We start from the raw sequence: 17,239 nt of genomic DNA, 5'->3' as shown, positions 1-17,239 counted from the left end.
TATTCAGTAAGTTACCACCCTATAGCCAGGGCTAAGGCAGAAATACTTAAAATACACCACCAGCTCAGTCAATTCCAGCCGAGGACTGCAGTTTCGTTTTCTGTATTAGCTACCAGTTTGTTTGGCACTCTTGGCTTCCTTAAAAGGTTTTCCACCTCCAGCTCAGTCACTCCTATGCCGGGCTGATGAGTGCCAATAAGCACGAAACTGCAGTCCTCGGCTGGAATTGACTGAGCTGGCGGTGTATTTCATGTATTTCTGCCTTAGCCCTGGCTATAGGGCGGTAACTTTCTGAATAATAGCATTTGCCTAAAAACTTCTATGAGGACCTGATGCTTCAATTGTTTACACAGAAGGAGGGAATTAGAATGTCCTAGTTTTGGCATTGAAGCATATGCAGTTTAAATAAGAACCTTCTCCCATTTGCTTTGTTTGTAATTTTGATGTTTACTTTAGCTAATGTGTATGTTTTTCTTGGTTATTCTTTTCTGCGTTTACTTTTCACATTTAGGTTTCTTTATAAAAATTTTAGTGTATAGAGAAAAGAATGATGTAATAATAAGCAAAAAAAGTGAAAATTATTAATGACGTGTAAATTTATTTTGTACCCCTTCAAGAATTTACTTTTAAGTATCAGGATAGCTGCCTATAATCCTCACTCATTGGAATTCATTCATTAAAAAAAAAATGTTGCCTCATCAAATTATCTTTGTAATCAAGTTCTCAAAACCGTAGAGATGAAAATTTAACTGAGGCCTGGTGATCTTTTTAGGTTTCAATCACCATTTACTAAACTTTCATTATTTTTTCTGCATTTTGATGAGCAGTATTAGTAACATCATATGTTATTCAATATTTTGAATAATTCATTTCAGGTCATTTGTTGGGAGGATAAAAAAGTCATTGCATATTTTTTACATTTGATTTCAAAGGTAACAAGCATGTAAGAATATGAGCATACAAAAACTTTTTTCAATAAGTGACAAAATTTGTAAAATTTAGATCTTACTCATCACCAACGGTAAAAATAATTCTCACAGTTTCAAAAAATAGCTGTGTTTAAAATATTTAATCTTACTTGCAAATCTGGTTTGCATAAACAGAAAGTTGTTAGTACTGAATGTTTTTGACATTAATGTTTTAGATGTAGGCTCATAATGGTTGCAGGGTAAAGTGCTTTTTTTTTTTTTAATGCTAATCTTGCTTTGCAAAACCCACAAAAATCTTGATTTTAAGAAATTGAGTATAAACTATTTTTGTTTTTCAAAACATTTTCCTTGTTAAGATTGATATGTGTGTACTATTAACTTCTCAGTAATAATTCTCAAATATTTATGTTACTACAATTTTCCCTACAAAACATTAAACCTTAGCTTTTTGATATTTTTTTTCCTCAGAGGGTCCATTTTGCTTTTGCCAGAATGCAAATAACAACACCTTTTGGTGCCTGAGGACAATCAATGAGACTCACAACTTTCTTTACTGTGAATTTGTGACAGGGTTCATCACTTTCTATGATCTGCGTACAGATCCTTATCAGGTACTTTTTTTTTCCTACATCATTTCATTTTGATCCTAAAGTATGTATTGTGCATTTCCAGGGTTAGTACGCTCCTTCAAAACTCCTCCAATACTCCTTCACTTTGGAAATTTTTTTTAAAGGGCCCTTCAAACTCCTTCATTTTGGTTTTAACTCCTTCAAAACTCCTCCTTTTTTAGTTCAAGACTACATAATCTTCCTTAATGTAAAATACTTCGATCAACAATTTAACTTCATCACAAGGGCGATTTTAGTATAATAATTTCATACATTTATTTTTTTCATAAAGATGTGATTCACAAATTAATCATAGAAGTCATAAAAGTTGAAGATGAAAATATTATTAGATGACTAAGACATTTCATAAGTGAAGTAAAACATGATTAAATCGTGATTGACTTTCTTTTTTTTTCTTTCAAGTTTTATGATTATTGTTTTTTCCTCCACATCGCTCTCAGCAGCAAAAGTCAGGTTGTCCATTATTATTTAAATATTGAAAAATGCATAAGTAGAAGTACTATATTAAGTGATTGTTTAAAAAAAAAACAACTGTCTAGTAAATCGCAGTTATGATATTGTAAAAAGGGTCATCCACAAGTGATATCATGCCTTGAGAGGGAGACGAGCTCATGAAATTGTGACAAAAAGTGACATCACACAGTATGTTTATGAAAAATATGGATATGTGATAAGAGGAAGACTTGGGTGAAGTATGACACTTACTGACAAAAGGGGAAGGGGTTGTGGCATAGTACGCTTTCTGTCAACGAATGCCACTGTTTCCCACACTCCCACACTTTTTACTCATTCCCACGCTTCGAAGCCAGCTGCATCGAATTCTTTCAAACCCATAAAATACTAGGTTCCGCCCCCAAGCTGACCTTTGGCTGTTTTGGCTCAAGTTTAACATTCCGTTCCCAGGATGGCCACCTGCATCCATGGACCAGCTGCATCCTTGAGAAAGGAGAGAGAGAATCCCCATTTGTTTTCCAAGAAAAAGGGGAGATGAATTTTGCGGGGGCTGGGGCGCGGCCGACTCGGAAAACGAGGAGAACGATCAAAAACTTTGGAGAGGTCAGTCATGTTTTTCTGACTCTCCAGAAATCTATCTAACTACGAATCAATTGTGCATTTCTGAATCTTGTAAATAGTGTGTAAATAAAAACAATGTTAAGTTTACCCCTGGTAACTACTTGCTTTCCACTCAGCATGCCACACATACTACCACTACGCTACAGGGTCAAATATGTTGAAATAAAGTGCAACATCATTTAATGACAGCCCATTAGTACTCCTTCAAAATCTTATTTTACTCCTTCAATACTCCTCCAAAACTCCTCCATTTTATTTCTGAAATTGAGTACGAACCCTGATTTCATGAATTAACTATTAAGTTTGAACAATGCATATTTTTGTCATTGTCATTTTGATTGTGATTCTGTTGTAAAGGACTTTCTATCAGTTCTATTCAAAATCAAAAGCTAACAGATTGAGTGATAACAGTGTTTCACACATTGAATGGGACCAAAATGTTACTGTCGGCCCCACTTAATCGAATACCGTCGGTTCCAAGAAATATTATTCGATTAAGCAAGCTATTTGATAAAGCGGGTAAAAATTCTTATTGACAACATTCGTCTTAAAATGAAAAATTATAAATCAATAGCTACATAAAGGAAACAGCTAATGTTATTTGTAAAAAGTTTTTTAAATAAGCTAAGTAAACAACAAAATAGTTTACTAATTTATTCATATATTATAGTACGTATGAAAATTATAAAAAAGTAACTTTCAACTTGAGTTATAAAATGTTTGTCTTAACACCTTATTTGAGTTCAATATCTTTTGGAAAACACTTTTCCAAGTCTTTTTCTCCCTTCTCGTCTGCCGTGTTTTACCAATTTATTATCGTCTGAAATGTGTATGTTTCTTTCGTTTTTTAAATTTAATTATCGACTGCGCTGTTTATTGTTTTTTGTAATGACAACGACAAAAGAAATTAGATAGAATATAGGAAATGTTTTGATGAAAAATAGAAGTTTTTTCAAGCCCATGAAGGCAAAAAAAATTGTTTTATATTCTCACGTTAACAATTGTTCTTACTTAATTTATTTCTAATTTATTCAAAAAGAAATTTAACAAAAATGTTTGCGAAAGCTGATAAATATTATTCGATTATCCGGGGAAATTATTTGATTAAGCGAGAATCTTTAACATTGCGGCTATGGGGAAATATTCAGTTCTAGGAGGTTTTGTTTGTATAAGCTGAGTATTCGTTTATCCGTTTCCCGAAAAAGTGGAGATGACAGTATCATATGAGGCAGTGAGAAGCAAAGGGATGCAAGTGGCAAAGTTAAAAATTTGGAGATAACCAGTAGAAATGGTAGGTGAACCTCTCATCTGTTTTGGGGCATGAGATAGTACTAGTAGCCCTGGGTAGGTGCTGCTATACAGCATGATTTAGAAAACAAATTTAATGAAAGACTACCTAGGATCTGATCTTTAAATGTGTTTTACTCGAAACTTAAAATAGTCCACTTCAGTGTTGCTAGATTGGGGAAAATTTCCCCATTTTGGGGAAATCTGGTGCTCTCTGGGGAAATTTTGGGGAAATGGGTTTTGAGGGAAATTTGTTGGGGAATAGCTGGGGAAAAAAATTTCGGGTAAAAAGAATTTTTTTCGTATTTAAATTCGCATCAAGAAGTAGTAGTTACATTGTTTGTATCAAACAGTGTTGGTTTAGCTTTACTCAACTTTACGGAATTCGCATTTCGCATTATGTGGAATATTATGCTACGGAATTAGAGTAACTAGTTGATACGTGAAACAGGTAAAAATAAGTAATGAAGAACGTTCTTGGATAAATATATACAAAAATCATAGTTTAAATGTACATACAGAAGCAGAGTAGTAAATGTGAGAATAAAAAAAATATATTTGGCTATTTCTTATCTCTTGGTCAGGTGCTTGTACCCACACAGCTTTGCCCATAGTAAAAAATTAAAAGGTTTTTTGGTTCCCCTGCATATTTACAAATAATGCATGATGAAGTTCTCGCCAAATGGCTTGCCCTGCGTTACGGTTCCACGTTATGATAACTTGGTTATTTACTCGTCCATCTTATGATAATTTTGCTTGGGAAAATGTTCTTAAAATTGGAATAGAAAAAGAACAAAATCGAATTTTCGAAAAATCGCTTAAAAGTGCACACCCCCGTGCTACAAATTAATTCTTTGCCAAATTTCATGAAAATCGGCCGAACGGTCTAGGCGATATGCGTGTCACAGAGATCCTGACAGACAGAGAGAGATCCGGACAGAGAAATATCCAGACAGAGAGACTTTTAGCTTTATTATTAGTAAAGAAAGATAAAGATGATAAGAAAAAAAAAAGCGAAAATGGGAAGAAAGAAAAGTTGGGGAATTTTGTAAGAAAATTTGGCTATTTGGGGAAAAAAATTTTCAAGAGACAAAAATATTAGAGGAAGTCGATTCATTTTATGTAAATATTAGTGAAAAAATAATTTTTGAATTTGGGGAATTTTGGTAAAAAACATCGCTTTTTGGGGAAAAGTTGGCAGGGAGTTGGGGAAATCTGGATTTGACCATCTGGCAACACTGGTCCACATGCATCCCTTTGCTTCTCATTGCCTCATATATTACAAATTCTGCTAATAGTTAATTTATTCCAAGCTAATTAATGTGTGGATATGGGAAATCAAAGTTATATATATATATATTCAAAGTATGACTTAGTTTTACAAATATTTTATTAATCAAGAACTGATAATTATTTTTATGATAACATTTTAAATGATTATAAAAATACAAATTCAAACCTTAGGTAAGTGGTTTTAATTTTATTGGCAAAACTGTCAAAAGCTCCTCAAAACCATAGTAGATCGTTTTCACATCGTTTATTTAAGGTTAGCAATTTTCCATTTGTCTTGAAATTTGTGTTTTTGCTCTTAATACTTGTTTACACTGTAGTCCTAATTTTTTCATTTTATTTTATTAAAATTTATGTTTTTTGTATTTAATTATTTGTTACTGAGATCTTCAGGAACTAGACATAAAGTATGCAAATGTTGTGATTTACCAAGAACCCTTAAAAACATCCTAGTATGAGATGAAAATGCTTTATTTTGGGTTCCGTTTTGCTGTGGGAACTCTGTTAAAGTTTGTTTTGTAGTGTCTATAAAATCCAAAGCAAGGGCAAGGAATTTAAGCAGAGTTTGTGTGTGTGTGTGTGTGTTTTTTTTTTTTTTTTTTTTTTTTTTTTAATTTTTAAAAGTTTTTTTCATCTAAATCAGATTTTTCATGTTTTGTGAAAAAACTTCAAAAATTTAGATATTAATTACTTTGCATTTGTAAACATACTATATTTCATCCATTAATAATATATTTTTATTCATTCATCTTACTCTTAAAAATAGGAGGAGTTCTCTAAATATTCAATATTTTTTTAAGATTTATAAATATGTTATATAATGTTTAAATAAGATGTGATTTTGTTTTATGTTTTACTTAAAGATAAGCTTTCCACCATCATGCACGTTTTTAGTGTAAAATATATTGAACAATCACTTCTGAACTATATTAATCGTGGTGTATAAGAAAAATTGCAAATTTTTATTTTGTTCTGAACAGTAATTTTGAAGTAAAAGCAATATTTTAACAGTGAAAATCTGTTACATACGCAGAACAAGGGATCTATGTAGTTTTGCCAGTTAAAGTTAAGATTGTATAGTGCAGTGTAGTTTAATTTAGAGCAACACATTCGAAAAGGGCAAAATTAATTTATAAAAATAAAATCAATTGATTTTAATGTGGTTTTGTAAAAAAAAAATCATTTGATTTAAATCAGCGATTTTGTTTTAAATTTTAAACCAATTGCTTTTTATTTTACAAATATTATTGCCAAGACCATGTTTATTGTGCATGATTTCCTCAAATAATTTACCTTTGTTCTTTAGATGAGAAATGCTATTTATGACCTGGACTATGGTACCTTGGAAAAATTGAGAATGCAACTCAACCATCTTAGAAGTTGCAAAGGTTCTAAGGAGTGCACAGTGCGGCATAGGTTTGAAGGTTCATATCACTCTTATTCGAACTTGCCAAGTCTAAATTGATTTGTGTAATGTTTTCTAACGTTCATAAAATATTTTTCTTAAGAAGCTTTAATAATGTACATCTGGTCTGCATTGCCATTAAGGTTCTTTAAGCTCAAAATTGCGAATAAATTTAGGACGTTGTTGTAGTTATTAGTTCATGTAGGTATTAATTCAATTTTATCTTTTGTACTTAATATTCTTTAAATTTCTACTTTAAAAACAATTTAATCATTTAGCATTCATTGTTAGAATTATTTATTTAAAATTTTAAAATTTACTTTGATATAAAGTTTGAATTATTAAAATCCTGTAATATAATTTTTCTATGTAAAATTTTATATTTCAAAAATTTACTTGTATATTTTAAGTATGAAGTTTATTTACTGTTTCAGCAAATATTTTTATTGTGTAGAAAATAACATGAATATTTTAAAAACATTTACAGGTCAAAAGCCTCCACATAGGCAAAGAGCAGCTGTAAATGCTAGAAGCAGATCTATTAGGTAATTTTCAGTACTAATATATATATATATATATATATATATATATATATATATATATATATATATATATATATATATATATATATATATATATATATATATATAAAATTAGTTTAAATTTTATAAAGGAAGCAGTGTAATATAGCAATTTGGTTGTAGATCACAATTTTGAAAATTGTGAAACTTTTAAAGACAATATGTTAGTTAAAACTTACTTAACAATAATGTATAAAAAGTCGAATTCAAACCTACTTCTCTCGACTGTTTTTAACTTTCCTGTATTTGTTACCTAAATTCAGTTTATTTTTTATGCCCATGTTAAAGAAATTTCTTTAAAATTCTAAAAAATTCTCCATTGTTAAGAAAAGGCGTAAATATACCATTTCACAGATTTTCTGATGAAAAACTGTCTAAAGAGGGGGGGAGGGTCGCCCTTCCGCCTTTGGCAAAAGAGCCCCAGTGTAAATTCCTAAGCATCTAAGGACCTTTGTGCCAAGTTTGACAAAGATCTGATGTAAACTGAATTTGCTAAAGGAAAATCACGTATGGGGTGCTTCAGCCCCTCCTCCTACCCCCCCCCCCCAATGAAGGAAACAAAAACCCTCTATGGCAGTTCCTGAGCGCCAAATTACCTCTGTGCTAAGTTTAGCAAAGATCTGATGAAAACTGGATTTGTGTGAGGAAAACCCTCTATGGGGGAGTGGGTTGTCCCTTTTAGGGTCAACTATAGATTTACTGTAATAAACTATTTTTATAAATAATATTATAAATTTATCTCTATGGATCTAATTTCAAATGACATTTTAATTAAATAAGTTACCTATGTGTGATCAAGTGATTTGAATTGTAGCTCTTCTGCCCACTGAAAGTAGAGCTGTCGCCTTGCGGAGGTATTCAATTGTTAGTTTTTATTGGATTCAGTATATGTTATAAAACTAAAATAAAGGGGTGCATACAAGCATCATTAATTATCACTAATTTTCGAGTCAAAATACGAAATCCGAAAAAGTCGCGGTTTCGAGCATTCCGGATTTGGGGCCCCATACTGTAACTCCTTTTTGAATTTGTATTTCCCAAAAAATGTGGCAAAACATTCCATGTTTTCTTCAATTTTCCTGGATCTTTACATGCTGCAAGGATTTATTACTAGTAAGAGGAAACAAAGTTAGGCCTGTTTTTTAATATTTTTTCAAACCTAAAATCTATACTGGTAATTTCAATTTCCAAACACTGATTTTCAGTTCTTATACCAGCCTAATTTAAGAAATCCTTACTTATAATTTTAAAATCCCTTTTACACTCCAATTGTTGTCATTATATTTATTCATTCAAAATTTTGTCGTTAAATTAATTCATTCATGTCTCCCTAATTTTAGGCATAAGTCTTCCTAATTTTCAACTATCAAAGTTGGCAGCTATGTGTGTTCATTAGTAAATACAGTGAAGCACCGTTTATACGTTTTTAAAAGGACCGTATGAAAAAATCGTATAATAGGTCTACGTTAATGCGTATTAGACTCTGCAGGGACTAATTTAAAAAAGGTGTAATTGATAAAAACGTATAAAAGATAAACATATAAACGGTGCTTCACTGTATCTATAGATCAAATCACACTGGGTTTCAAATTACTAATTGTGTTTATATGTCACATGCTTCAGACATGAATATTTTTTTAATTGGGCAAAAGATTTGAATATAAACCTTTAGATCTTTTTAAAATTAATGTTTTAGGCACTGGAAAAATGATCAAAGATGGGCGAATCGAAAATCTTCCTCTTGGCCAGGTACAGAACGGCAAAGCAAATGGAAATGAACTTTTCCCTCGGCTGACTCGAGATCTGCATTTCTTTGTTGTTGAGCAAGGTGGTACCAACAAGCTTATGTTTTCTCAAAGCATTTGGTACAAAGCTGATTCCCATTCATCTGTGATTTAGACTATTTCAATTTTTTGTTTCTTATCAGCAGACTTTCACGTAATGCCTTTTACTTTGTTTTAAACCGGACCAACTTCAATCATATGCACCCATACATGTATATTTGCTGTATTATTTTCGGACGTTTGTTTTTTTCATTCCTCGGAATGTTAAAAGCAAGAAAATATACAATGATTGAGGAGTTTTAATAATTTGTCTTTATGTACGAGAATTTTATAAATTTGCATTCCTAGTTTGATTAGGTTTTAACTATACTGTGTACTATACTTGTAACTATACTGTGTTCAGGGAAAAGACCGACTAGATTTATAAGTAAATAACTATGCGGCGAACTATATGGCGGCGTCAATCACGTGTTTGCCATGGACAATGACAATAACAAATCAGTGCCAAGTAGAGGGCAAGTATTGTTTTTTTTTTTTTTATTACGAAGAATATCTCAAAAAGTGGCAAACCTTCTGGCAACCCATTTTTTTTTTTTTCGTCTGTCTTTTTGCTGAACTGTGTGTAGTTTAAAATGTGCAAATTTTATGATGAGTTTTTAGTAACCTTGGCTATGCACAGGAGTCCCAAATACTGTATATGTGCGTGTTTAAATTGTATTGGACCTGATTCTTCAGTAATAATAAAAAAGAATGGAGGTTCTTCCTTTCTTTTCTTTGCAATTTTAAAAGACTCAGTTACAACTATTTTAAACCAGGAAAAAGTCCAATTAGAGGAATGGACTAACTGCTTATTCATATTCTGTGATCGCTGCCTTCTCTCACATGAGGTCTAATGTGCTCAGCGCCAGATCTTCAATTTTTCTGAGCCGGGGCAGAAACTTGAAACTGAGGCCCTGAGCCATCCTTCTTCGATGCAGTTTTTTATATCAATTATCAAGGGAGAAAAAATGCAGAAATGGGGAGGGGCTTTGGCTTACTACTCCTTAGATCTGGCACTAGCAGCACCAAATCAAAACTTTTTTTTTCTAAAATAAGCAATCTCACGCCTGATTTTGTTGGAATTTCTGTTCAAGTACAGAAGAACCTTTATTCACCAAAGTTTTCGACAGAGCCAAATAACAGATATGAACACGCGAAAGGTCGTTTGTAGAAATTTTCAAAGTTAGCTGACCATTTTGATATTTTAAAATCAAATATTTGTTTTTTTCTTTTTTGTGAGCAAAAAATGTTAGTTGCGAATTTTGACGTACTACATATAATAATACTGGAAAAATAATCAAGTATAATTTTGAAACCATACTGGTCGCTTAATAGTACTCGGATGGTTTTCAACTTCCCTATTTTCGCTGTTGACAACAATATCGGAATGAGCGCAGTGCTTTTTGTCAAAATTTTGTAAAAAAATATTTGGATTCGCAGCCAGTTTTATATTTTATCTAGGTCTGGTCACACAAATCAAAAAATGCATTGCAAACTTAGTGAGACATAATGCAGTGATATAATGATGCAGTTAACTTTGTTTTGTTCTTTAATTGAAAATATAAATAAATGCATTGCAAAAGTGGAACTTGCTCATATTCAAATTGCTTTTGAATTTTACAGCACTTTGAAACCTAGAATTCTTATAGGTTCCAAGCATTTATTAGATTAAATAAATAAAATTCACAAGGAATCAGACTTTGTTTACATAAGGTTCCAAATAAGCGAAGTTCTATTGTACATTTGATTTTTTTATATAAATGCGAAAAAAAAAAGGCAGTAACTTACCGCCCATAAGGCATAACTAAATACAATAAATGACAGCCGGGTCATCCCATCCAGAGACTGCAGTTTTGTTCTTGTTATGAACTCATCAGTCTGGAATAAGGAATAAACAAGCTGGAGGCAAATGCTCATCTCATTGAAACTGAGAGTGCCAACAAACTGATAAAGGAAATTTATTCCCGCAGGGGTCCACAGACATGGTGCGAACAGAAAAATTATCATAGATATTCAATTGTGGCAACAATTGAATATCTATGGACAGATCAATTGAATATATATCGACATATCTAATTGTGGTACAATTTGTTAAAAAACTAATAAAATAGCAAATTAGTTTTAAAAACTTGGCAAACAACTGTTTCAAGGTTATCGAAATAAACTTCTACATTGCTGTGTAAAAGTGGTTAAAGAAAACCAGAGGTGTAGCCAGTGAGGGGGGGGGTGTCTAGCAGAGGCAGCAAGTGGGGCTTAGAAGTGCGGGGCAACTTTTTTTTAGGAAGTTAACGACTATTTTAGGCTACCTTGAGTGACTGGGGGGGAGGCTTTGATGTTCTCTCGCGTAAATGTTTTGCAATTGTAGTTCTGAAAAGGCTTTTATAGTAGAGTTTTGTCAGCGTTTGGAGAATGAAGAGTTTCCTGGGTTGTTCCCGTAATGTTTTTTTAAAAAATAGTCTAATTAATAATGATAATAATAAAAAACGAAGAAGTTTGAACTGTCTTTGGTAATGTAAGGGTAAGGAAGGCTCTTCCCGGAAAAAAATCTTAAACTGATATTTTAAAGATGCAAATTAAAGCCATCTTTGGTAAACTAGAGCAAGGGGTTTGCGATTCTCTCCCAGAAATTTTGCTAAGTTTAACATTTTTTGAACGTCCTCTAATACATATTTCAGAAGGAGGAACGATAGGGTTCGGAAATTCTCCCAGTATTTTTTTTTTTTTTTTGAACTGATGGAATCCTAAGAACTCAGTCTAGAATTTCCTTTATGGACTTCAGAAAAAGATCTGTTTTTTTTTTCTCTCTCTCTCTTCTAAATTGGAGTCTTAAAAATGCAGTTTAACGCTATCTAGGGGGGTTCTCTTCCTCAAACTGGAGTCTTTATAACACTAATTTAGGTCAACTTTGAATTTTAAGAAAGGGAGTGCGCTCTAAGATTTTGTCTGGGAAAAATTTCAAAATTGAAGCTTTAAAATTGAAGTTTTAAAACTGAAATTTTAAACAGTATTTGAGGATGTTAATGCTCGGGTAACCTCACCCAGAATGTTTTGAAATTGAAATCTCAACGTTGAGGCAATCCTTGATGATAAAAAAAGTGCGGGGGCAATCGCCTCCCATTGTCCCCCCCCCCCCCTCCGATTCGCCACCACTGGTGTCTAGAGATAACACCCACTCAAATTTTTCATTTTCGATCATAAAAAAAACTTTTAATTAGCCATATCCCCCCGCCAAAAAAAAAATTCCTCATGTACCACTGAGAAAAACTCATTAAGTAACTAATAATTGAAAAATAAAGTTTTACACACACACACACTATAGCATGCATATTTATTTAAAATATTGCTTTATTGTACTGGATGATTCAAACTGTACATTCTTTTTGTGGGCATTATTAGTATAGAAAGTAAAACCACGAAAACATTTTGTCATCATGAATCTGGGCCTATTCTTAACTTTTGATTTCAATCAGCATTAACTAGTGATAAATATATTTACATATTTGGATATACAAACAGCAAAAATTTATTGACTGATCATACTTCTCTTTCAAGTGAAATGTTGATCATTGTATTCAAATGTTATTGTATTTTTCTTGTATCTGGAAGTCTCAAAAGTAGATTTTAACCAAAATAATAATGCTGTGTGAAGATGTTATTCTTGCTGCCTTAAAAAGTTTAATTACATGTAACAATGTTTTTGACTTTCTTAATTCTATCAATAACAAATGCCTTTTGTCCATTTTAAAATGTTTCATGATTTTGCTAGTAAATAATTTACTTAAGAAATTTTTGAATGGTATAAAAATTTATGTAACTAATTAAATTTGTTCAGACTTTTTATGCAAACTTTATGCCAATTTTTGATGTGCATCTGCCAGATTTTTTTAAATTTTGGTAAAATGTGCAAAGGAAGACACTCTTGGCTTATTGCAAAAAAAAAAAAAAAAAATCCTCGCATTTCAAAAATACATCAAATTATTGTTAATACTTTATTCTAAATTTCAAAAATTTTGCAAATTTGTTTTATTTAATAATAAAAACAAAATTACTAAACTTGTGCCAAATTACTTGAATGCCAAATGTGAGCTGTTGATATTTTATGCATATGAACTAAATTTTTAAATGCTATGAATTTTTAAGAGATATTTACTAATTTTAATACTGAGCATCATACAAAAATAGAAATATTAAACCTAAGTTATTTGACCAATATTTTAATGTAACTTGAACTTTAACCAATGTCTATGAAGAACTCTTTTAAACTGCTATAAAACATGTGGTTATAATATCAATTTCATTTGCTATAAACTTAGTTTACTGCTTGGGAGCCATTTTGGAGAATCTGTGCTTTTTATGAACTTGTTCTCTTATTTCTTTGACGTAACGATAGTTTGCAAATACTCACTTAAATATTTTAAAATTGGAATTAAAATGCTTAGTATGGATCATAATGTTCGTCTATGTATAATGCAAAATTATTTTTGTCCAACTATTGTGGGTGGGGTTCAGAAATGGGTATAAATTCATTTAAATATCTTCCTAGTTGTAATGAAAGTAAGTCGTCATTAAAGGAGGAATAATTCACTAAATAATTTATCTTTTTTTAAAACTTTTGCTCATTTCTCTCCATGTACTTATTTCGACTTCCTATCAGGGGAGTTCTATGGGGTTACTACTCTTACATTATCCCTCCCCCTTATGTGTGACTTTGGTCAGTACTCATTCAGCTGTTTGGATCATGAATTCATGTGTCTTGTTGAACAAATGTTTTTGCCATTTTTTCTTACAGTACTTGCTTATCCATTAGAAACCTTAACAAGCAGAAGAGACCGTAACAACCATTAAAACCTTCCATACTGTTAAGGAAGTCAAATTGTTGCTTAAAATGTGTCTCAATGATCCAGTGTCCTTGCTTTTAAAACCTGCTTTGTATGAAAATTAAGCAGAAAATGTTATTTATTTGGTGATGTACATAAACCTATGTAATGTTTCATAAATTGTTGTAGCATATCATTTGTAGCTTTTATTAGTAAATGCTTAACTGTCAGTTCTTCTTTTCTTTCACAAACAGCATCTCATGTACATATGTACACAATTTTGAGGATGTTCAAAATGAATCGACATTTTATATTTGCTGCCTTTTTATAAAGCCTTTCGTTATTTATTTATTACAACCATAATAGAGTTTTTTTTTTTTGTCATTATTAAATATTAAGATTGAATTATGCTAAATCATTCAATAAATGTTTAAAAATTCCAGAATCTCATTTAGAATTGAATGGTGAAATATTTATGGAAACTTGGCATGTGTGACATGCACAAGCTACCAAGAACATTTGATTTCAATAATTTTTTTTTTCTCCTATACTAGGGAGCTCAGCCCCCTGCTCGCTAACGCTCACCAACCCCCGAAGATTGCTCTTCGCAATATTATTTGATTCGCAAAGATTTAAATCATCAGTTGAAAAGAAACAGATTAAAAACGCATAAGGAGCTCCCTTTGGATCAAAAAGCACCCCTTCCCCAGGTTTAAAAATAACTTGTACCAACTTGCAGAGTCGTAAGGGCTAAGGGGCTCCTGAACATTGCAAAACTGCAGTTTTGCATGTTATGTATTCATATTGCATGTAATATACTCATGATCTTAGTAATATATTATTCTCTTTAGCTCGGGGCTTGAATTGAGTTGAGCCTAAGATTTTCTGTTGAATTCAAAAGCTTTAAAGTTTGTGAATAAGAGAAAAAACATGGTAATCGAAAAGGAGTAACTATGGCAATGCCAAATAAAACATCAATAATTTTAATGGAGATGAGGATTATTCGAACTTGATTTTTAACGGTTTGTAAATTTTTTTTCCTTTGGAGATAGAAGCTCAGTTTTTCTACCATAGGTGGAGTTAGATTTGGAGTAAAAAAAGCCGCTATTTTCAGTAGCGTTAAAAAGAAAACTGAAGGACAATTCCTTCGCTTTTTAACACGCTTTTATTAGCTTCACCTGTATGTATGTATCTTGTAACCGAATTTTGCAGCTCAAATTTTGCCCACTTCCTGCGATCGGATTCTTTTGAAATTTGGCACGCGACCTCAGACCCGATGACAATGCAATATTCTATAATAAAATTAATTAACTCTTTTAATTGTTAGTTTCCTCCAATTTTAATCAATATTTTGGTGTAAATCCAACAATTTAAAAAAGGAAAAATTAAAAAAAATACATTAAAAAATGCTCGCAAAAATTACTTAAAAATATCTACAAAAACCTTTAATTTTTCTGCATCAGACAAAATTTGTTCCAATGTTCCAAGGTAATTAGAACATGAAACATAATTGTTTTTAACTAACTTCATGCCAAAATTTATGAGAGCCTTCAATTGGAAATTCATTGCTGATCAGACCATTGTTGAACAAAACTGTTATTCAAATGCATCTCAAATTTTCAAAGTAATATAAATATGATTCCGCAAACATACATTGATGTAGCTTCCCATCGGAGTGCCCTTGTCTTAACTTTAAGATATTACCTCACACTCGTTTTATAAATAATTTCGTCGCCTGATAATTCTCCAACATAAGACTAAAAAACAGAAAAATAAAATAATAGTTTAAAAAACTGAAAAAACACGCTTTCGTAGCAAAATGAACTAAAAGTGAAAAATAATCTTTGGATGATAGTAGTTGACCATTCACTTAATTTGAATGTAATACAAAAAAGCGTGGGGGGGGGGGGCTTCTTACCAGTTGTCTTGAATTTCTTCCATTTGTTGTCCAAGTAAAAATGTAAATAGACAGCACCCCACGCTTTTTTGTTTTACATTAAAATTAAGTGATTGGTCAACTACTATCATCCAAAGATTATTTCACTTTTTAGTTCATTTTGCTACGAAACTACTGTTTTTTTAGTTTTTTAAACTATTATTTTTTACTGATAGATTTAATGAAGAAAGTAGTGCCTAAATGTTAGTTAAGCCTAAAAAAGGTCGAGCTAAAAACGCAAATAACTCCCGTTGTATTTAAGTTAGAGCATTGAAACAAATTGCATAGAATGCGGAAAATTCTACCCTTTCTAACGATATATATAATATTAATTTGTGCAAGTAATTTTTTACCTCTTTAATAGGCAATAGTAGGCAATTTATGCGAAATCTGAGCTTAAAAAAATTACAAAAAAACTAATTCGAATTTAAAAAAATAAAACCCCAGGTGCACACCCCCGGGGCTCGAAGTAATTTTGTACAAAATTTCAATGCAGTAGGTGCTATGGGGTCTCCTGGACGCACGTCCGCCACAGACTTCCTTCCAGAATTTCTTTGAAACCTTACAAAACCTTTCCTTTGAATTCTATATATATATATATATAAATGGATGTATGTTTGTGGGTACGTTTGTATGTTTCTTATACAAATCCACAGTTTTCGTCGGATTTCTTCCAAATTTGGCACAGATGTAAATTGTTACTCAGGAATTCTTATAGGCGGGTTTTTGGAATTTAAAAAAAGATCCGAGGAGGTTCAAGTTCATATTTTTAATCATAAATTGCTCTTTTCGACACGAACAAATTTTTGTATAGTTATGAATTTACTCTAAATGAACGCCCGTAAAAAACTGCCCTAGATGAAGTTTCTTCAAAGATTAACTACTATCGTTAAATTTAGGAACTTTTATTCCAAGCTAATAAAAATGATTTGCAACTTATAACAGGGCTGTGGAGTCGGAGTCGGATAGATTTTGGGGTAAAGGAGTCGGAGTCGGAGTTGTTCAAAAACATGCCGACTCCGACTCCAGGCTTCTTATTTTCTTTCCTTTTCACTGATTCTTCTTGCATTTTTTAAAAACTGACTACCAATTGGTTCGATTACATGTATAAAAAGATACTAATGTGATACAATTACAGCCGTTATGGCAATCAGCTAGCTTGAGTGCTTACCGAACTTTCTGTAGCCGTCCCCTAGTTTGCTTGCTTTTGAACTTAACTAATAGCAACTGTCAGCAAACGATTTTGTTGCCTAACATTTTCAATTAATCACTTTCAAATAAAAATAGAAATACAGTGTTTTGTTCGATCTCAGTTATAAAATAGTAAAAGAAATGTAACAAATTAGTAAGTCGAGGCCCGTAGCTAAGGTTAAAACGTTTAAGGGTGATCGGCAAATTCAAAAAAGTTATGCCGCGAAAGCACGAATCCAAAAGATCCGATGAAATAATCTCATGTTTTTTTTTTCTT

At 31.8% G+C, this 17,239-nt stretch overlaps 1 protein-coding gene across 1 annotated transcript in view; it reads left to right on the top strand.

Annotated features, from left to right (window-relative positions):
* The window catches only part of LOC129230286 (putative extracellular sulfatase Sulf-1 homolog), a 55,832-nt gene extending 46,382 nt beyond the window's left edge, over positions 1 to 9,450 (top strand). Inside the window, 4 exon segments of the mRNA XM_054864685.1 lie at positions 1,398 to 1,540; positions 6,516 to 6,633; positions 7,102 to 7,159; positions 8,892 to 9,450. Coding sequence (XP_054720660.1) covers positions 1,398 to 1,540; positions 6,516 to 6,633; positions 7,102 to 7,159; positions 8,892 to 8,973 — 401 coding nt within the window. The 3' untranslated portion in view covers positions 8,974 to 9,450.
* The last annotated feature ends 7,789 nt before the right edge of the window (positions 9,451 to 17,239 follow it).

The sequence above is a fragment of the Uloborus diversus genome, chromosome 9 (genome assembly GCF_026930045.1).
Source record: "Uloborus diversus isolate 005 chromosome 9, Udiv.v.3.1, whole genome shotgun sequence".
Classification (NCBI taxonomy): Eukaryota; Metazoa; Arthropoda; class Arachnida; order Araneae; family Uloboridae; genus Uloborus; species Uloborus diversus.
This window is presented reverse-complemented; position numbering and strand designations above follow the sequence as displayed.